The following is a 21,749-nucleotide window of genomic DNA, read 5'->3' on the forward strand; positions in this document are numbered from 1 at the left end:
CTCATCCACCATCCTTCCAGGGGCCAGGCATGGGCCCAAACTGACTTTTGCCTGCTCCTGGTCCTCCTCGTGTTTTTGGCTGAGCTTGATGGTCTTGCCTGTTTCCTTGATTATCCTCAATCAGAGGTTTATAGAGCCACGTGGCGACATCACATCTCCTGTCTACCAGGCCCTCACCAGAGACAGGACTGCCTTGGCCCGGGCCTGGGATAGTCAGGGGTCACACTCGCCTGTTGGGTCCTAGATTCAGCGGCATCAATCTGGGCAAGGGCCTGATGGGCGGCTGCCCCTTCTCCTCCGCTTTGGGGAGGCTGGAGAGGAAGGTCAGGCAGGAGATCTGCTTCCTGCCCACCTGAGGCTGGTTAGAAGCAGGGCGCCCACCTGTGCCTGTCTCACCTTGCTGCAGGTGCATCGGAGGCTGAACCCCTCCCCTGATCTCCTGCAGGTGCAGATTCCAGGTTTCCAATGGGTGTTGGGGTGGGCTCCACTGCTCTCCTGACCCTAGGGAACCCTGGGCTCCATGAGGCCTTGGCCTAGCCAGATTGTTTCCCACACTGTCACCTCCCCAAACATGGAGCTGCATGGTCTGTGCCCTGGGTGGGACATTGGAAGAAGTTCCACCTTCCAGGTTTGGATCACAGTAAAGCCTCTGCCATGGACATGTGCTGGCCGAGACAGATGGGGTTGAACCAGCCCTGTCACATTGGCCTTGGGCAAGTCACCTGTGCCTTGCTTCCCTTTCCCCAGCAGCCAGATGGGGATAATAGCAGCTATTTCACCCGTACTCAAGTGCTCACTTGCTAGCAGGAACTGAGTCCCGGAGGAGGTGCAGGGGGAGCCATCGAAGCAGCACTGCAGCTGGACCTGGGTGTGAGTCCCTGCTCCTGGCTGTGAGATGTGTGTCTCCCTCTGTTTATTCATCTGACGGACAGGGCTGTGCTGTTCTGGGGTCACTGTGACAATTCAACTGCCCTGTGTGAGTTGGTGGTGGCCTCCTGAGATGGTTTGAGGTGGGCTGGAGGTGTGTATTGAATGCCCCCTCGCACCCACGGGGAAGACCCACTTAGGGAAGACTCACATGTCTGTATGGAGGAATACAGGTTCCCTGCCCCTCAGCTGTCCTCTGTCCCTTCCCAGCCCCCTCTGCTGTCCTGCAGGCTCTGCCGGTGGCCATCCAGCTTGGTGGCCATCTGGCTGGTCCACGCTTCCAGGTGGACCCTCTCTTCTCACATGGTGCAGGTCCCATTGCGCCACCTCCAGACAGGCATGCTAGCCCCCAGAGCTGCCCTTCCCTGCTACCCAGCCCCCACCCCCAAGTGTGTGCCACCTCCCTAAAGCCCGCTGTGTTCACCAACTGTATTTGAACTCTGTTTCTGTGCAAGGCCTCATAAAAGCCTGAAACAGCCTGGCTTGTAGTGGGCCAGGAGACCAAAACTTGAAGACAGAGTGACAGAGTGAAGACAGAGAGACCACCTAGTCAGCCTCAGCCCCAGGACTGTGTCTATGCTGGTCTTGGCTCCAGTGACCCAGTTGTCTCCTGAGACCCCTGTAAGGGCTCCTGTGGTGATGGAGGTGGCTGGAGAGAACAGGCTGCCATAACCCTCCCTCCCTGAGAAGGCCCACTGGGGAATGTTTTAGGCATCAGGGCATCCCAGGGGGCATCTTCCAGGGACCCCTCCTACACCCTGTCCCCTCCTTCACCCTGCCCCGCCCTGGCTCTCTAGTCAGAAATTGCAGTTGCTTGGACAGCGGGGCGGACCCAGGACAAGTGCATCTATTAGGCTGGTCTTCAGGGTGCTGGGGTGGGGGCAGGGGCGCTTCAGGGATAGGAAGGAGAGGCCTGTGCATTCCAGAAGTACAGAGGAACCTGGTGCCGGCCGCAGTCAACCCTGATGTGATGATCTGTCCACCAACCCTCTTTGATGTCTTGGTGCAGCCTGCTGTCTTTGGCCAGGTAAGCTCATGGTCTGGGCTCCTGGGGTCCCCTCACTGGGCCTGCCCACTGCCTGCAGGAAGAGGAGCCTATGGGCCAGTACTATCCTTGGCTCCCCCTTCGAGGTCATGGGTTCCAAGACCATTCCGGGGTTCCACCACTGCCAAGCATCAATGGGCACAAGAGCTGCTGGGGCTTTCTAGACTAAGACCCTTTCTTATCCCTGTGTTGCCCCCTGCAGTGGGGCTGCAGGAGTCGGCCTCAGTCTCTGCCCTGTGACCCTGCCCTACCTTGCCCTGGCAGCCCCACACCTGCCCTGGAAGACCCCCCACACCCACTGGCTCTGATTCACCATAGAGCAGCCAGGGGCCCCGTTGCTCACACCCTCTGGCCTGAGGATGACTGGCTCTGTGGTTGAGTTTGGGGCATCAGGGAGGGGGGTGGTCCTTGCCCTCAGCAGCCCCCACCCCCACTCTGACCCCTTTTCAGTCTTCCTCCTCTTGTGGGCGGTACCCTGGGGCCCTCCCAGCTCCTCATACCAGATGACTGTCTAAGTATCTAAGAATCAGTTTTTTAAACACCGACCTTGGATTGCTTCCTGATTTTTTCATACCCCCAAAGGGCCAGCGTTTCTCTTAGGACTGACAGTCTCTCCAGCCCTACTGGACCAGACCAGGCAGGCATAAGGGTGCCCCTTCCCCAGTCCTCTTTGGGGCAGGCTTTTGTCCCCTTCCTGCCACCTGGCAGCAGGACCACACTTTGGTGTCAGGAGGGGCAGCAGAGACTGCGGATCCCCGAGCTGTGCCTAAGTCCTCTGTGGGGTCTAGCTGTGTGTGCTGGGGGAGGCTCTTGGCCACCATTTCCCCCTCTGTAAACAAGACAGATACCTGTGGCATGGAGGGCGGGAGGCCGGTGTGAGTGCCAAGCACTTCGAGCAGGGCCCTGAGTGAGCATGGACGTGGGAGCAGGGGTGTTCCTAGACTTTATGCACCTTGGGGATGGGAGTGGGGCTCCCTGCATGGGTTGACAAGGCATTGCTTTCCCCTACCCCACCTCTGTCCCAGCCCTGCAAGTCCAGTCCTTGGGGGTGTAGGAGGGAAGAAGCCCCTGGCTGTGAGGCCTCGGGCTGGACCCTGGCCCTCTCTGGCTCTGAGTTCCTGGGAAAGTCGGTGGTGTTGGAACTCCGGATTCATTCCTCAGCGTTGAGGCACTGTCTGTGGAAGCCGTGGGACAAGGTGAAGGCGGGGAGAGGAGAGGCTTGGAGTTTGGGTTTCAGCAGAGGGATCAGCAGTGTGAGGGGTCGCCTGTGTGTAGAGGAAAGGGAGTGAAGGCCAGGAGTGAGGAATGAGTCTGAGTGCACCCAGGATGGTGCTGCATCTCCTCCCACATCCACCTGGCCCTGGTCGAGGGAGAAGAAAGGTCACAAGACAAAGGGGAAACTGAGTTGGGTCCACACATGTCCTTCCAGGACCTGGAGGTGCCACTGTCTGGCCATAATGCAGTGGGAAGTTGGAGAAGGAAGATTCCCTCCCCACACCTCCTGTTCTCTGTCCCAGGTCTCCTGGCCCCCTGTGCACCTAAGTTCAGTCTCTGTCGGCCCCCAGCATCATTTCTAGGGTTGGTGGAAGGCAGCTGGGAACAGGCTAGGGATTGGTGGAGCCTACTTGGTGGGTCTGCTTGACTGCCTGGGCCACTGCCCACGGTAGTGGGGAGCTTTTCTGGCACACTGGCTGCACCACCCAGGGCTGCCAATGACAGCCCCCAGGGAGTGTTTGCAGAAGGCCTTGGCAGTGGGGGTGGTGGACTCCACCAAGAACAAACACCTGGGGTGGGGTCAGGGAGAACCGCCCTCCACTTACCTGTCTGGAGTGTCCTCTGTACCGCACTGTGCGAGTCTACACTCCCAGGCTGAACACCCTGAGGGAGGCCCTCCACTTTAGCACCTTGACAAGAAGGGCAGGGACACTGGGATCAGGCCCAGCCCCCTGCCCCCAAATCCTGCAACCCCAGCGGGGGCTGAGGAGATGCTGTGCTTGGGTGGGGGAAACAGGGGTGTAAAGGGGCCTGCTCACCCCTCAGCTTGGCTCAAAGACTCAAGGCGTCAAAGGCTCAGCCTGCCCCTCAAGAAGGAGCCCGAGCCCAGCCAGGCACTCACCAGGACAAGGGTGAATGTGATGAGCAGAAGGCCTAGAATGAAGAGAGCCATGGCATAGCTGGGGATGGAGGTGTCCAGGGGGCTGGAGGCTTTGGGGCTAGGAGTGCCTAGAGCAGAACAAGAAAGCTATGGCCAGGCGGGGCCCTGGCTCCCATACTTCTGAGAGGGCAGAATCTGGCCCCAGAAATTTATATGTCATGGACCAACCTCAAAAACATTAGCTAAGTAAAAAAGCCAGACATGAGACCACATATTGTATAATTCCATTGATTTGAAATATCCAAAAAAGGCAAACTGATAGATTCTGAAATGGGCTGATTTACGTCAAGAGGCAGCGACTCAAGCTCTCTAGACTACAGGTAATATATCCATGCAAAAAAATAAGGAAAAGAAAAGAAACTTGTATATAAATAAATGAAAATAATTCTTCTCCCTGATTATAAAGAAAATCACATTATTTTTGTAATAATTCAGAAGACAAAATGTGAAGATAAGTCTTTAATTTTGCCATCCAAACATTCTGGTTTGTTGCTTTTTATACTTTTTTATGCATATAAACATTTTTAAAAGTAGAATCATAATATGTGGTCTTTTGTCACTATGTTTTGGACGTATCTCTATGGCAGTAAATATATCCTTGGCATCATCATTTTTAAAAGCTCGATGTATGTTAATCTAATCATTTCCACCCCTGAAGTAAATTTTCTTTTATATATATATATATATATATATTTTTTTTTTTTTTTTAAATGGAATCGAGGAAACATTTTTGGACTGAATTCATAGAAGGAGAATCTCTGGAGGAAAATAACATGAAATAGTTCGAGGATTTTTAATAGAAATTTTCAAATTATCTTGAAGAAAAAATAGTTCAGTTTATACTCCCACCAACAGGGGCGGAGCTCCAGTTTCCCCCTTTTATTTGTTCTCTTTGCTGGTATTTAAGCAGAAAATCTCATTGTTTTCATTACGTTTCCTTGGTATCTAGTGCTTTTGAATCTTTTCTTTTCTTTTCTTTTTCTTTCTTTCTTTCTTTCTTTTTTTTTTTGAGTTGGAATCTTGCTCTATCACCCAGGCTGGAGTGCAACAGTGCGATCTCAGTTTACTGCAACGTCTGCCTGTTGGGTTCAAGTGATTCTCCTGCCTCAGCCTCCCAAGTAGATGAAATTACAGGTGCCCACCTCCATGCCTGTGTTATGTTTTATTTTTTAGTAGAGACGGGGTTTCATCATGTTGGTCAGGCCACTCTCAAACTCCAGACTTCAGGTGATCCACCTGACCTGGCCTCCTAAATGCTGGGTTTACAGGTGTGAGCCACCGGGCCTGGCCTTTAATCTTTTCTATATGCTTATTGGCCATTTTTATTCTTGTTTGAAGTATGTGTTTCTCCATTGCTCTTTTCTGGCCAACCTCCAAAGTCACATTTCACTTAATTTTTATCCTGCGGATTGAAAGCATTAAACTTAGTGATTTTAATGTAAATAGGAGCAGGACAGACTGTAATTATCTAGGTCTTGCTCTGTCACCAAGGCTGGACTGCAGTGGCATGATCATAGCTACTGCAGCCTCGCATTCCTGAGCTGAAGCAATTTTCCTACCTCAGCCTCCCAAGTAGCTAGGACTACAGGTTTGTGCCACCATGCCCAGCTAATTTTTAAAAAAATTTTCTAGAGATGTGAATTTGTTATGCTGCCCAGGCTGGTCTTGAACACCTGACTTCAAGTAATCCTCCCACCTTGGCTTGTCAAAGTGCTGGAATTACAGGCATGAACTACTCCCGGCCTTGAGCTCATTTTGTTTGTTAGAGGCGTTCTTGGTATCTTTTCATATTTGAGGCTTTTGTGCTACTGCTGAAGTATGACACTCACCATCCTGGGTTACAGGTCTTTTGTTTGAATATTGAACAGATGGAAGTGTTTAGTTCTGCATCTTTGCAGGTATACAAAATGTGCCTAGGAGGACTCTGCTTTATATCCATTGAAAGTGAGAAGTAATACAGGAAGATTTTGCCTGGCTAGAGGCTGTGAAAGAATGGAGTATTCTCGTTTAATTCTATTAACTTGGAAGTATGAAGGTGAAAAAAATTCAAAACTTACATTTCCTGTTGATTGCAATTTGAAAATATAGCCAATGATTCCACTTTTCTTCTCTAGTAAGTTTGGACATTCCAATCTACTTGGTGTTTTATTATGGAACTGCTAGTGTGCCTGTGACTTACCTTGTGAAGATATGTTTTTAAAACTTGAGAGGTAAGAGGGTGTAAATGGTGTTGTATGAGATCAGGCTGGATGAGAACTGACATTGTAAATATACTTTTTAGACTGAATCTCTGATTGCCACTTGTTTTCTTATTTAACTCATAAAAATAGAACACATTGGATGGAGGGTGAGAGCAGGAGGGAGATTTATGTCTTTTAATTGCATGTCATTGTTTCATATCAAGACCCAACATATGTAATCCCTGGCTTTGGACCTACAGAAGGAAACACGTTTTTCTGCCTGTTGTATGCCAGAGGTTCTTGAACACCCAGAGGGATCACTGCAGCACAGATGCCTGAGCCTTACTCCAGAGTTACTGATTCACCAGGTCCAGGGTGGCGCCTGAGAATTTGCACTCATGAAAAGTTCTCAGGTTCTGCTGGTGCTGCTAGTCCAGAGACTACATTATTGAGAACCCTCTTGTCTACTAACTGTAAATGGTAGAACTCTAGAAAAAAGCTTAGTTTGGTGTGGGATAAGAAGCTCAGAGATTATGGAGCAAATCATGAAAGATTCAACCCTTGATCCCAGCACAGTGTGGAATTCAGGTAGCAATACACAGTGACATAACACAATTCTTGATTTTCATGATTGCAAGTCATAGCCAAGTATCAAGTGAGAAAATCAGTTTCATTTGCAAGGCTTAGAGAGGCCAGGTGATTCTACAAAAAGAGGCCTTGTATTTGCTTTAAACTGGTAAAGAGCTTTGAGTGCTTATTAAATCGAAAGTTTTGCATTTTTCTATTTTATTTTATTTTATTTTATTTATTTTATTTTGAGATGGAGTCTTGCTCTGTTGCCCAGGCTGGAATGCAGTTGCTTGATCTTGGCTCACTGCAAATTCCGCCTCCTGGGTTCAAGTGATTCTCCTGCCTGAGCCTCGTGAGTAGCTGGGATTACAGGTACACACCACCACACCAGGGTATTTTTCTATTTTTAGTAGAGACGGGGTTTCATCATGTTGCCCAGGCTGGTCTTGAACTCCTGAACTAAAGTGAACCACTGCACCCGATCCAAAAGCTTTGTGTTTTTAAAGATATTAGACATGTTTCTTGCTTTAAAAAAATCTTGATAATGTAGGAGAATAAGAGAAATGTTTTAAGAGAGAGAATTGCTTGTGCTTATTTTACCATATTGGAGTGTTGGATAATATAATCTGCTTCATTAATCATCAGACAAAATATGAATTTTACATTTTTATAGGATTTGTGTCTCAATAGAGATAATACTGGTAATTCTTGTACTCCATCTGAAGATGAATAATGTAGGCCAAAATCATAGACCATGCATAGAAGCTGGATAATGAAGACAGCTCTGGAGGAACATGTACACACACACACTGACACACAAATATATAAAATATAAACACATATATAAAGTTTTAAAACAAAAGCCGGCCCATCCCCTCTCCGGGAGTATGCAGGCCCCGCCCCTTGGCCCAAGTGGGCGGGGACAGCAGTTGCATGGGCAGCTTCCCTTGTGATGCCACAGGTTGCTATGGACACACTGCTGCCTGGCCACGCCTCCTTTCCCTTTCATCTTTCTCACTGACCAATGGGCTTGGAGCATGAAGGCCACGCCCCTTTTCTGTGTTCTATTGGGGCCCTGGTTACGCCTCCTCTGGCTCAGTCACACAGCTGACTGTTAGGTGACTGGAGGTGTTTCCTGATGTGGCCCCAACCCTGCCTCCCTCCCCACCCCGCGATGTTAGAAGAAACTCGAGAGAGCAAATTGGCAGCAGCCAAGAAAAAGGTAAAAAGCACCAGGTCGTGGCCCCCCAATCCAGCCAGAGATCGCCTCCAATGACAAGACCACTGCCAGAGTCCATACCACTCCTGAGACACACCGGGCTGAGGTCCCCAACCCTGGCACCTCTGGGCTCCCCCCACCAAAGTCCTGGCAGTCAGTCCCACTCCTTCAGCAAGCAGTCCATCCCCTGCCCTCACCAATCACCCCAGGGTGACTTTGGGTGCGCGACCTCTGGGGCTCCCCACTGCATACTCAGCCCTCACATCCTGCTACCCCAAGCCCAACCTCCTTGGGTTCTTTGGGCTCACCTCTCCAAGGACGTGGGTCCCCCAGCCCCAGGCCCCCCCATTGCCATTTATCCCTGGGTGACTTTGAACTGGTGATTCCTGGGGTTCCCTGCTGCAGACTCTACTCTCCCCTCCTGCTGACCCAAGCCCGATCTCCCTGTGGTCTTTGGGCTGGCGTCTCCAAGGACCTGTGTCCCAGTCCTACATCCTGCTCCACCATCATGGATCAGCATGACTCAGCCACCACACTAATGTGGTTCCCCCCACCCCCAGGAGGAGTGGAATGTAGTGATGTCACAATCCCCCTGTGAACTGTCATTACTGCTGCAAGACCAGCCTTTTATCTTACAACCCAGTCCCCTAATCATTCTCACCCAATTTCTGGTTCCTCTGGTCACAGCACAAATTTCCAGCTGGAATGGGAATGAAGAGTATGAGACCTAAGAGGCAGAGGTTTCAGGCTGCCTTACTCCCGTCACATAGACATTGACAGCGTGAAAAGCCTACCCTTTGCCTATGAGCTCAAAATGTTGACATTATCTCTGGGTGGCAATGGGAGAATGGGTTGGGTTTGGTTTTCTCCCATGTTTCTACTCAACAGAGAGACTTTAACTTTTTTTCTGAGTTCTCCACCTCATATTCTAATTCTCCATGGTTCTGGGACCAGACTGCACTTCAGTCAGTGGTCTCTGAAGTGACATTTGCTCATCTTCTGTGGAATAGATCTTGGAAAACTGAACTTAACAGCTTGAGTCTTACTCGTATCATCTCAACTTCGGTACTTTGACTGCCACAGGATAAATGTGGGAGATCTTTCTGAAGCATCAGTTTCCCTTGATTCTCTTGAGAGAGGAAGAATCCTTAATGTACTTAGGGATGACAGTCACATAGGTTCCTAAGAGCACACCAGACTTTTCTTTGAAATGAGACTTGGGTTGTCCTCTTTCTGATAAATTCCCAGATTTAACAAAAAAGTTGCCTTGTGGCATGAGGACACATTGATATAAAAGTCTGAGAGATACTGGTGCACTTATTCACACTAACAGACATGTGAGGATGTATGACTCTAAAGCACATAGTGTGCAGTTCTTGACTACTTAATGTTTACTTTTCTACCTCTGCCTCTGGTTTTGGTCCCTGGCAGCTGCTGATTTGTGGAAAACCCCGGAGCTTGGAGTCAGAAAACTGAGTTTAAGTTCCATTATTGCCCCCGCCCCCTTGCTTTTTAGCCATAATATCAATCCCTCTCAGTGACTAAGTGATTGTGACAACACCTTGTACAGTTGTTGGTGGCATTAACTCAGATGGTGCATAAGATTTTTTTGCAAAAACTGTAAAGGAGGATGTGGCTGTAGGGGCTGGTAGTCCTCATGAGTATGACTGCTCTTCTTTCCCACAGCTAAAAGAATATCAGCAGAGGAGCAGCCCTGGTGTTCCGGCAGGAGTGAAGACGAAAAAGAAAAATACTGGCCGTAGCCCTGAGACAACCACTTCTGGTGGTTGCCACTCACCTGGGGATGTGAGTCTTGGTTGGTCAGCTTCCTGGCAACAGGGGACCCAAGGGGCAGTAGAGGGTAATTGTTGAGTTTGTTGGGTACTGGTTAAGAATTCTGGGTTTGAATCCTGCCTCTCCAACCGCTAGGGATCTGACTTACGGCAAGTTGTTTGAGCTCTTTGGGCCTCTCTTTTCACATCTGTAAAGTAGGGGTAGTATTGTTTGACTTCCATTTTTGAAGATTAAATGAGATTCCTTGTTGTTGTTTTTATGTTAATCCCTAGTACTTGGCCACTGTAAACACTCAGGACACCCAGGAAATGGTGATTGCTGCTTGATTTTCCTCATCCCCAGTCTCAAGGGGATGCTGGGCCAATGAGTTCAGACACTTGCCATCAGGCTGTCCGTTTAGGAGTCACCGAAAGGGCCCCAGTGTGTGGTGAGGAAAGCCCCAGGCACTAGGAGTAAGAGAAGTTCTAACTTGCCACCAGCTTGCTGCGTGACCACAGAAAAATCACTTCTTCCCCTGGGCCTCAGTTTCCTCCTCTGTAAGATGATACTGGACAAGATCAGTGTCTTTCAAACTTGCTTTTTAGCTGGAGCCCCCTTAGTTCAAGTGAACCCTTACTCAGCAGTCTGGTTTTATTAATGGAGGCGGAGGTCTGGAGCATTACCAGATTCATGGCCCATGCCCTGGGCCTGAGGAGAGGGGTCCAGTCAGTGTATTAAGAGCTGCATTGGTCAGGTGACTCTACTCTGTGACTACATCGCTCAGGGGACTTTTCCCGCTATTTGTTCCTGCCCCTGGCAAACCAGCAGGTGGCCATTTGGAAGAATGGCACAGGCCATGGTTTCAATCTCCTCTGCTCTTCTTCAGCATTTCATTTTCCTGAACCCACATCTTCCTCCTACCCTGACTTTCTTGTTTCTCTCTAAGCCACTTCTGTCTTTCTCCCTCTGCCCTTGTTTTTCCCTTTTCACCTCATGTAGATTCAGGTCATTCTGAAGGTGCTGGTGTCCAACCTTCACCATTCCAGTGGGGTAGCGCTCCCCCATTGAACAAGTGGAAGGTGAGGCAGTGCCAGGACCCCTCTCTGGCATACTGTCTCCAGCTGTGCATGCCCCTGAGGCTTCTCTGGTTTGGGGGATACTTGGCCCCTGGCTTATTTTTATTTTGCCGGCATTATCCTTCAGCCTGTTTATGTCTGCTGCTTCTCCTGCTTGATTGATTGGGTTTTTTCCTTCCCTGCATCTTATATCATCTTGGAAATGGTGAGACATACCTCAAAGTTTAAAAGTAGTTTGGGAATAATGTATAGAACAGGCATGTGGGATTTGCGGCTTTTTTTTTTTCTTTCCTTTTCTTCTTTTGCTTCTTTTTTTTTTTTTTTTTTTTTTTTTTTTTTTAGACAGAATCTCACTCTGTCACCCAGACTGGAGAACGGTGGTGCAGTCTTGGCTCACTACAACCTCTGCCTCTGGGGTTCAAGTGATTCCCTTGCCGTAGCCTCCTGAGTAGCTGGGATTACAGGCATCTGCCACCATGCCAGGCTAATCTTCATATTTTTAGTAGAGATGGAGTTTCACCATGTAGACCAGGCTGGTCTCAAACTCCTGACCTCAAGGGATCCAACCACCTCTGCCTCCCAATGTGCTGGGATTACATGCGTGAGTCACTGTGCCCAGCCCCTTGCTGTTTTTTTTTACTTTCTCGATATCCATAACTGTAACCCATGTAATTTTTTTTTTTTTTTAAATTTCTATTACCTCTGCATCATCTGCTACCCTGAAGGGTCTGGAGGTAAGATGCCCTGGGCCGAGGTGCAGTGACCCTCCAGGCCAGCCCTCCAAGCTCCTCTCACGGCAGGGGCTGCGTGCCCCTATGCCAGCTGAGACAGCCCACACACAGCAGCCCTAATGATTGTTCTCTCTACTTCTCCCCGCAATCATCCTTCAACTCCTCCTCTCTGCGTGCGCCTCAGAGCCGGTACCAAGAACTGGAAGTAGCCTTGGACTCAAGCTCCGCAACAATCAATCAACTAAATGAAAACATAGAATCATTGGTAAGAGTCCAGTGGGGTCCCTGATTCCACGCTGCCAATCCTGGGGTTTAGTTTCCTCTTGGGGCTCTGAAGAAAGGGGCTGAGGGCCCCTGGTCCAAAGGGCAGATGGGGAGCTGAAGCACCCAGGCCTCACCTGGGGGGACCCCAGAGTAAGGAGCATGCAGCATGGCTCTTCTGTCACTGTCCTCTTTGCTGACTCTCTGCTTCAGACATCCCTGCTCCAGTCCTTGCCACACACGGCCTGGGGTTGTCACCTCTCAGGAAAGTGAGGGTTGTCAGGGGCCCCGTATTTCTGCCCTGACTCAGTCCCTAAGTTGCTCTTTGAGTCTGGACAAGCCACCTCTCCTCCTTGGGCTCGTGTTTCCAGAGGAGGTAGAGGGTATCAAAGATCTCTTTAAGCTCCGACAGTCCGAGATTAAAATGCCCCTAGAATGGAAACCTCAGGGCCAAGGGCTCCCGTCTGTCCTTTTCTATCCTGTATATCTGCTGTGAAGACCCGTACCTGGCCTGTATGTGCTCAGTAAATGTTTGTCAAATGAACACATCTTTCTAAATCACAAGCTGGCGGAAGGGTGGGCCTTTCTCAGACTCCGACTCTAGAGGTTTATGTTACTGTCCTTTTGAAAGAATCCAGATTCAGACTTTGAGTTCTGTGGCTGTGGGCAAAAACCAACAAAGACCCAAATCCTCTGTCTTTGGGAGCTTGAGGAGAGTTGATCAGTTCGTGTTGCCACTGGGTCTGAGAAGTTTGCCTTTAAAATCCATTCCTGGTCCCTGCCTACAACTTCCAGGCTTGGGCAATAGAGTTGAGGGGGCCCCCCCTCAGTCACCTGAATTTGACTCTTCCCACAGAAACAACAGAAGAAACAAGTGGAACATCAGCTGGAAGAAGTAACGCGATTTCTTTGTTTGCACACAACATGACTGCTGGGTTTGGGGAACACTCAGATGTAGAGGCGCCAGTCTCATCTCACCCACTCCCAGCCTGGGGAAGAAGGCTCACTCCTCAGATTCCACCCCATACCCACAGGGTCCCTGATAACCTAGTCCCATGGGTGTGCCTGTCCTGGGGCATTGGTGGCATGTCGGGGGCATGTCTCTTGCTGTGCCATCTCTGCCTCCCCAGGGTAAGAGCTCTGTCTTCCTCTTCCTACAGGAAAAGAAAGCAAACAATGACATACACAAAGCACAGACGGAGCAGTTAGAGGTGAGTGGAGGGTGGGGAGTTTTCTCCTGTCCTCCGGAGAATGTTTCTTTCCGTCTCTTTCAGCACTTGCTTGGCTTTTCTCCCAAACATTCAATTCCAGACAATCAACATCCTCACATTGGAAAAGGCAGACTTGAAGACCACCCTTTACCATACTAAACGTGCCGCCAGACACTTCGAAGGTGGGAATCTGGGCATCCCATCATCCTTCACCCTGGCACTTTGACACTGGCACTTTAGGGGGACTCCTTTGGGCTCCATCTCAACCTCTCTCATTACAGAAGAGTCCAAGGATCTGGCCGGCCGCCTACAATCCTCCTTACAGCGTATTCAAGAATTGGAGCGGGCTCTCTCTGCTGTGTGTACACAGCAGCGGGAAGAGGACAGGGTGAGTCCAACCAGCTGCCCCGTCCCCTGGCAGCCTGGCTTCCCAGATGCAGGAGTGAGCCTAAAGGTCCCTTCTGCAGGATGCAGTGTCCTGCCCAGAAGGCAGCGTGCTCATTTCTCGCTGCTTTTGTGTGTGGTTGTTAGAGGCAGCCTGGGGCTGAGTCAGCTGCTGTGGGTGAGTTGGGGGCACTGTGGGGAGCGAACACTGGATGCAGAACATGGAGGCCAAGTGCCTGCACTGCCCTTACCTGGCTGTGGCCTTGACCAAGTTCCAGGTGGGGTATCGGGTACTTGTAATGTGAAGGTACAGAAGAGTACCTTTAGTATGTCACCATTTCTGTAGAGAGAGGAAAGATGTGTGTGTGTGTGTGTGTGTGTGTGTGTGTACTATGATAATATACATAAAACATGTCTGTTAGTGTAAGCATTCATTAAAAAACTCAGGAGAGAGTAACAGGGTGGCTGGGAGACACTTCCCTTCTGTACCTTCTGAGTTTTGAGCTATGTGAATGTATCACCCTTTCAAAAAGTGAACAAAAGATTAATTTCCCCCTTTCTATCTGTGCCCCCACCCATAGCAAGAAAAAATGGGCTTAGAGAATCAGATACACCTGGGTGTTCAAATCTCAGCTCTGTCTCAGTGATCTTAGGCAAACACTTAACCTCAAACACTCCAGATTTTCATCTACGCAATAGAGGTTACCCTAAGAACTGTCCCATATGATGCTTGTGAGGATTAAATGGGATTGTTAGCATGGTACCTGGTAAAGCACTCCATAAAGTTTCAAACAGTGGTAGTAGTAATAGAAATAACCATTGCATTACTATCTGATCTCTCTGGGCCTCCATTAGCCAGCTGTAAATTCAATCTCTTTCCCTGTCCCTTCCAACTCTACTGAGTTCTTTTAAAAAGCAGGCCACAGGCTTGGAAATGCCTTGATCTTTACTGACCGAGTTGTATATTGAGCCTAGCCCTAGCCCTTTTAAGGGGCACTGCCCGGGCGACCCACATCAAAACTTCTCACTCTTCACCATCCAGTCCTCGAACCGCAGTGAAGCAGTCCTCCAGCGTCAGTTACGGCAGACCTTAAAGGAGCGGGCGCTGCTGAACGCACACGTGACACAAGTGAGACTTTGCAGAGGGAGGGATGTGGAAGGAAGATGACCCCAGGGGACCAGGAGCAGGTGAGGACCAGTGACAGCCCTTCCTCACTTCTGTGCCCATTCCTGCAGGTGACAGAGTCATTGAAACAAGTCAAGCTGGAGAGAGACGAATATGCTGAACATATAAAAGGAGAGAGGGCCCGGTGGCAGGAGAGGATGCGGAAAATGTCGGTGGAGGTGAGACCTGAGCCTTCAGCTCCCACCTTACATGGGTCACTGGGTCTTTCTGGGCATCTGTAACATGGGACTAGTACAGCCAGAGGTGGTCGTGGATCTGGGCTTTGTGGAGGTGGGGGCAGAGAGGGAGATGGTATCCTGTGCAGTCACCAGCCCCTCTCTCCAGGACCCTTTCCCCCTGTGCTTTGGGCAGGCTCACACATTGAAGGAGGAGAAGAAGCATGACATACATCGGATACAGGAGCTGGAGAGGAGCTTGTCCGAAATCAAACCCCAGATGGGTAAGATGGGGCTGGTGTGACCTGGCAGCAGGACGGGCATCAGAGGGCTGTGGGGTGGCTTAGGATGCCCCAGGGAGGTGGGTAGATGGAAGGGCTTTGAGGCAGAGGGAACAAGGTCTGTGCCAGGATTCAGCAAGTCTTGTCATCTCCATGAGCCTCAGGGTCCCCATCAGCAAAGAGGGAGGAGTGCCCGTTGTCAGCCACCCACGGTGCTATCTGACATGGCTGGGAAATTGGCTTCCATCGGGTGCAAGGAATCATTAGCAGTGAGGCCAAGTTTGGGAAGCCTGAGAGGAGCTGTGCATCAAGAGGAGGCTTGGTTTTTTTTGGTGGGGGAGGGGTGGGAGGGGGAATCTAGAGGCCCTCATTGTCTGCTTCCTTTCTCAGCTGAGCCCCCATCCCCAGCGCCCCCAGCAGGGCCCTCTGAGGTGGAGCAGCTACACGATGAGGCCAAACACCTGAGGAAGGAGGTGGAGAGTTTGGTGGAAAAACTCCAATCCCAGGTGGAAAACAACCAGGCCTTGAATCTCCTGAGCAAGGAGCAAAAGGAGAGGCTTCAGGAGCAGGAGGAGAGGCTCCGGGAGCAGGAGGAGAGGAGGCTTCGGGAGCAGGAGGGGCTGTGTGAGCAAAAGGAGAGGCTTCAGGAGCAGGGTGAGAGGCTGCGAAAGCAGGAAGAGAGGCTGCGAAAGCAGGAAGAGAGACTGCGAATGGAAGAGGAGAGGCTGCAAAAGCAGGAGAAGAGGCTGTGGCATCAGGAAGAGAGGCTGTGGGAGAAGGAGGAGAGGCTACGAAAGCAGGAGGAGAGGCTGCGAATGCAGGACAGGTTCGCACTGTCCCAGAACCAAAAGCTCGACAAGCAGCTGGCCGAGCCACAGTGCGGCTTCAAAGATCTGGTGGGTTGCCCCACCTGGGGAGGCTGCCCTCATCCCTAGCCCTCCAGGCCTTTGTTTCCCCACCTGTAAAATGGGGCAGAGTAACCCTCACATGACATGGTACTTCGAAAGGCACCTGTGAGCCAGAGCTCATCAGGCCCTGCTCTGATGGCTGTGGGGGAGAGGGGATGATTTTTCTAACCTGCCTCCACCTTCCTGGTGACCTGGGAGACAGACACCAAGTTCAGCGTTCTCCAGCTGCAGTGGATGGCCACTGATTGCTTCTCTCTGTCCAGAACAACGAGAACAAGAGTGCACTGCAGTTGGAGCAGCAAGTAAAGGAGCTGCAGGAGAAGCTGAGTGAGGTGAAGGAGACAGTAACCTCTGCCCCATTTAAGATGGGCTGGGAGGCGGGCATCAGCCTCTGGGGAGGGGTGGTCCCAGGCCAAAGGCAGCTCTAGCTGGAGGGAAGGTGACCTCAGCACCCTCCAGGGTAGCCCTATACCTGTTTCTTGCTTCCTGCCCTCTGATTTTAGAGGTGGGTAGCCCTGGGCTTCTCCCAGATCTGGACATCATCATTCCAGCTAGAGGCATCGAGCCCCCCAATCATACGGGAAGAGACTGGTATTAGAGGTTCCTTATGCCCGGGGTGGTAGCTCATACCTGTAATCCCAGCACTTTGGGAGGCTGAGGCAGGAGAAACACTTGAGGTCAGGGGTTTGAGAACAGCCTGGCCAACATGGCGAAACCTCATCTCTACTAAAATTATAACAACAAAAAATTAGCCAGGCATGGTGGCACATGCCTGTAATCCCAGCTACTCAGGAGACTGAGCCATGAGAATCACTTGAGCGTGGGAGGTGGAGGTTGCAGTGAGCTAAGATTGCACCACTACACTCCAGCCTCAGCCACAGAGTGACACTGTCTCAAAACAAAACAAAACAAAACAAAAAACCCCCCTTAGATTCAAACTGGATTTGAGCCTTGGTTCCTCTGGTCAGCATTCAATTACTTTTCATCTCTAAGTCTCTGTTTCTTTAACTTCAAAAGGAAGTTAGCATTTTCCTTGCAGAGGTGCTGTGGATTAAATGAGAGAATACATGGAAAGCATTAGGCTTGTAGCACACTTAGCAGATGGTGGTTGGCTCCCTCTGCTTTTCCACCAGTCTGTGGCCTACAGTTTAAATGGTGGGAAGAAGGACCCAAATAAATGATATTTGAGTCTGGGGAAGGAGGCATAGGGTTCTAGGCAAGGGAGGAAGTTTCTTAGGCCTGGAGCAATGGGCCAGGGGCCCAGGCAGGTGACAGAGCCCCACAGTGCCCTCACTACCCTATTAATGGGCCCAGAATCTGGAAGCCAGCCACCACGTGCCCTCATGCCCAGGGCCTTCCTGCAGCTGGAGCTGAAGAGCCAAGGATCTCAGAGTCTGCGCAGCAGTGAGACTAGTACCTGGGTCACCTGCAGCAGTACGTGGCCCCCTATCAGCAGCTGAGCTCTGAGAAGGAGGTGCTGCACAGGGAGTTACTGCTGCAGACCCAGCTCATGGACCAACTGCAGCAGCAGGAAACTCGGGGCAAAGCAGTGGCTGAGATGGCCCAGCAAATCTGCAGGAGACCCAGGGGAGGGAGTTGCTGAGGACAGGGCCCCAAGGGGGACGACCTGGCATCCTCCGTGCCTTCTCACTCATTTTCCATTCCCTTAGGAGCACCTAGAAGCTGCCAGCCAGCAGAATCGACACCTAGAGGCCCAGTTGAGCCTCATGGCTCTCCCTGGAGAAGGTACAGGAGACCACTCAGGGGAAGAGGAGACAGCCCCAGGAGGAAGGGGGGACTGTCAGCAGCACAAGATTGAAGGGTTGGAAGAGACCTTTAGAAGAGCTGGTCATTATGCCAACCGGGTGTCTGCAATAAACTCGGCATGAATATGGTGACCTACTGGGAGCAGGGGGCCACCGGGTTACCTAAGGATGAGTGAACTGGCCCAGATCAGAAAGGGAGCAGTTCAGAACTCCCACACTGACCGGTAGTGGGACTGTGCCTGGGCAATATAGCAAGATCTTGGTTCTTAAAAGGAAAAATAAAGAACAGCAGCTCATTCCCCTCTGGGGAGGGGCTGGCTCAGGGTTACACAGTGAGGGTGGGGAGAAGTGGGTCCGCAATACCTCCCTAGTTGGGTTGTCTGAGGACCCCTGTGGCCACCTCCCCACAGGAGATGAAGGAGGACATCTGGACGGTGAGGAGGAGGCGCCTCAGCTGATGCCAAGCATCCCAAAGGACCTGGAGAGCGAGGAGGCCATGGTGAGTCTGACTGTCCCTGCCCCACTTTGCCACCTTCCTCTGTGGTCCCTCCCAGACCCCCTTATGCTCTAGGTTTCCCCGCCTTCTGATTTCTCTGGACCCTCACCCCTTCCAGGCAGTGGTCAGACACCACTTCACCTGTGACCAACAGGTGCACTCTCTGAGACCCCAAGGGAAGGGGCTGTGCTCCACCTCCCTGCCCCATTTGTTCTGTGTATGCCCCTACAAGAATACTCAGCTCTTGCCTTCATGTGGCATTTTCAACTCCACTGGAGCCACTGCCCAGGAGGAGCAGGCACGGCTATGTGGACAGCAGAAGGTGCAAAGACTGTGTTGCCTGCACCTGGCTCACCTGGTGGCCTCGACTTGGAAGGACCAGAGGATGAGGCCCCGGTCCCAGGGACTGGGGGTGAGTTTGTGTGTGGGGAGACCTACCGGGCCCTGCAGGGGGCAATGGAGAAGCTGAAGGTGAGCGAGTCCTGGCATGGGCCAAGAAAAGTGGAGGCAGGAAGGACAGGTCACTCCCGGAATGTGACCCCATTATTTTGTCTCCAGAGCAGCTTTATGGACCTCCCGAAGGAGAAGGCAGATGGGAAGGAGCAGGTGGAAAAACGAGACCTTGGATTCATCCAGCTCTCTGGAGCAAGAGAGGGCATGAGTAAGCAGGAGGCCAGGGCATGGCATGGGGAGCTGCGGGGCCGTCAGAGGGGCCCCAGTGTCTGAGCCCTGTCCTCTCGCAGGAGAGTACGTCACCATATATGAGAGCCATGGGGCAGTGCCAAACACACGGCACCAAGAGGACATCAGCAGGCTGGCCCAGAAGGAGGAGGAGATGAAGGTAGAGGGCATGCAATATCTCTATGGGGGTGGGGTGGGCATTGGTGCTGGTGCCGGCTCAGTCATGGCAGCTGAGCACCGCTCCCTTCAGGTGAAGCTGCTGGAAATGCAGGAGCCGGTGTTACTGCTCATGGGCCACCACGAGGGGCATGACAAATTCCTCCCCACTGCACAAAACTCTGCTGATGAGCCGGCTCCAGGGGCCCCAGCCCCCCAGGAGCTTGGGGCTGTGGAGGAGCAGGGTGGTGAGTAGCGCCCTCAGGCGGGGTGGGCAGGTAGGAGCAGGGGAGGCTCGCACTGTGCTCAGACCCCCGCCTCCCTCTCTCCAAAGATCTTTGTGAGGTGAGCATGGCCGACAGCATGGAGCCTGCAGCGGGAGAGGCCAGGGAGGGTTCTCCCCGTGGCAACCCCACCGCAGAGAAGATCGTGCAGCTGCTTCCTGTAATGCAGGACACCCAGGAGCACCCAGGCTTGGCCAGCAAACCCTGCGTCCCATTCTTTTACCGGGCAGTGGAGAACAGGGAGATAAACATCATCATCATCTGAGAGCTGGTCAAGAAATTTAAAAGCAACAACAACGAAATGTGGTTAATCTCCTACGCAATTCATTTACTTCATTTGAATGTTAGAGCCCCTCATGTTTATTTGTGTTTCTAATTTAGAGTTTAAATTTATTTATAAAAAGTTAAGGGAGAGGGCTCTTTCCCTGATGTTCACTCTGGCATCCTTTAGCATTTTTGTTTTTTTATCTGATAATTGTAAGTTATTCGCATGCGTATCGAGTTTGCCATCAGGTGGTGGGAGTTCAAACAAAAAGACCCCCTATTTGCACAAAACTATTCTTGCTGGTTTGGAATAGGCTGCCATGCTTTTTTTAAATGTTATTGCAGCATGTATCTTCTTTACAGAATTCAGATAAAATTTGCTTATGTTCTGCTATTATGTTTGATGGAATCCTAATCACAGTGAGCTCTTCATTAGCTCAATATGTGGTTTGCCCTCAAATGCGCACTGTTTCTTACTTTGTAATATGCCCCTGTGAGCACTGACATTTAGAGTTGTTTATAGGCCGAGAACTGGAAACAGCTTTCCCCCTATTTTCTGTGTATTGGGGATGGGAGTAATAATATTTTGGGGAGCTTTTTAAATCTCACAGAAGAGGAAAGTGGCCTGCTCTGGCAGGTGTGTGCAGGATAGAGTGTGTTTCATTTGTTCTGGTGCCAGGAATGAGCGCGGTACTATGGTAGTTCCCTTAGGATTTGTATGTGCTCTGGGCTCCTGAAGATATCGCAGCATGAGCTGCAGCAGTTGGACTCTTTCTCAGTGACCTAAAAGGGATTATTTCTGAGGAATGACAGGCTCCCGTCATTGACTGTGGATGTGGAAAATCTTTTCTAGCTTAGAGCCTTTATATCCACAATACTTTAAAGTCAGAGTTCATATTACCTGTTTTAATCACATGACTACAAGTCCCAGTATGCAAAAGGGCACTGGTTGGCATTCTTCTTAATGTATTTAGTGAAGATCATAAGAAATCCTTTCAGAGTTTAAATGTCCCTGGAACAGGCATACAGGCTCTAGTCAAGAATGAATTCTAGTGAAGGAAAGCTGTGTGACACCTGGCATCCCTCTATGTTCATGGAGCTTCTTTGAGGCTAGAAGATTGATTTTACCATCTAGACCTCTCTGGCTAATACCTATTCTTTATTGATTACTCTGACATAGGAATTTACTTATTTTCCTTGAATGGAAAACATTGTAAAAACAATAACAACCATTATTAAAACCAATATATATGAGAGTACTTAGTTGAAACAAAAAGGAGATTTAGTAGACAGTATTACACTACATTTGAAAATCACGGGGAAGTTTATGCAACTTAAAATGTTTACAAGCTGCTGTGCAATCTACTGTTTGTGAAGCTCAAAGTATTATGAGGAAAAGTGTCTATACCATCACAGAGTTATGTCTCCTCACAAAGTTCTTTACGAAGAGTGAAATATGTTTTTATACCTCTCGGTTTCAGTTAGAGGCATATTTTGTGCCCTATTTATGTTAATGTGTCGTACATGATGAATGAATTCTTTCAGTCATACATTGCCTAAATCGTAACTTAGAGGTTGCGATGAGCCGAGATCATACCACTGCACTCCAGGCTGGGCAAAAAAAGTAAACTCCATCTCAAAAAAAAAAAAAAAAAAGTAATAATAGAAATCAAAGTGTATAGATTATAATATACCACAGACAGGCGGGACGCAGTGGCTCATGCCTGTAATCCCAGCACTTTGGGAGGCCGAGGCAGGTGGATCACCTGAGGTCAGGAGTTCGAGATCAGTCTGGTCAATATGGTGAAACCCTGTCTCTACTAAAAATACAAAAATTAGCTGGGCATAGTGGTGGGTGACTGTAATCCCAGCTACTTGGGAGGCTGAGGCAGGAGAATAGCTTGAACCTGGGAGGTGGAGATTGCAGTGAGCTGAGATCATGCCATTGCACTCCAGCCTGGGGGACAAGAACAAAACTGTCAAAAAAAGAAGGAAGGAAGGAAGGAAAAGAAAGAGGGAGGGAGGGAAGGAAGGAAGGAA

At 50.3% G+C, this 21,749-nt stretch overlaps 1 protein-coding gene across 3 annotated transcripts; it reads left to right on the forward strand.

The window, feature by feature from the left end:
• The first annotated feature begins 322 nt into the window (after positions 1 to 322).
• On the forward strand, positions 323 to 21,359 carry LOC105493154 (golgin subfamily A member 6C-like). 3 transcript variants are annotated; one of them, XM_071101039.1, is made up of 20 exons: positions 323 to 1,010; positions 1,383 to 1,548; positions 1,854 to 1,954; positions 9,783 to 9,902; positions 11,861 to 11,941; positions 12,794 to 12,832; positions 13,098 to 13,148; positions 13,249 to 13,330; positions 13,430 to 13,536; positions 14,575 to 14,661; positions 14,769 to 14,876; positions 15,070 to 15,157; positions 15,545 to 16,050; positions 16,326 to 16,394; positions 17,733 to 17,808; positions 18,239 to 18,327; positions 18,883 to 18,985; positions 19,068 to 19,165; positions 19,256 to 19,409; positions 19,496 to 21,359. In XM_071101039.1, exons 3-20 carry the CDS (start codon positions 1,898 to 1,900, stop codon positions 19,708 to 19,710), a joined length of 2,130 nt encoding a protein of 709 aa, XP_070957140.1. In that variant the 5' UTR covers positions 323 to 1,010; positions 1,383 to 1,548; positions 1,854 to 1,897; the 3' UTR covers positions 19,711 to 21,359. The 3 variants fall into 3 exon arrangements, with proteins under 3 accessions (XP_070957140.1, XP_070957141.1, XP_070957139.1); XM_071101038.1 differs by lacking the exons at positions 323 to 1,010; positions 1,383 to 1,548; positions 1,854 to 1,954 and adding an exon at positions 7,830 to 8,099 and having other exon boundaries at positions 19,496 to 21,358; XM_071101040.1 differs by lacking the exons at positions 323 to 1,010; positions 1,383 to 1,548; positions 1,854 to 1,954; positions 16,326 to 16,394 and adding an exon at positions 7,829 to 8,099.
• The last annotated feature ends 390 nt before the right edge of the window (positions 21,360 to 21,749 follow it).

The sequence above is a fragment of the Macaca nemestrina genome, chromosome 7 (genome assembly GCF_043159975.1).
Source record: "Macaca nemestrina isolate mMacNem1 chromosome 7, mMacNem.hap1, whole genome shotgun sequence".
NCBI lineage: Eukaryota > Metazoa > Chordata > Mammalia > Primates > Cercopithecidae > Macaca > Macaca nemestrina.

Bases quoted from the DNA above. Each gene is read 5' to 3' on its own strand.
- LOC105493154 (XM_071101038.1), top strand. From the start codon at position 8,016: ATGTGGCCCCAACCCTGCCTCCCTCCCCACCCCGCGATGTTAGAAGAA. The intron at 14,662-14,768 runs GTGAGACTTTGC...CCATTCCTGCAG, and splicing joins TGAACGCACACGTGACACAA to GTGACAGAGTCATTGAAACA. The intron at 19,410-19,495 runs GTGAGTAGCGCC...CTCTCTCCAAAG, and splicing joins GGCTGTGGAGGAGCAGGGTG to ATCTTTGTGAGGTGAGCATG.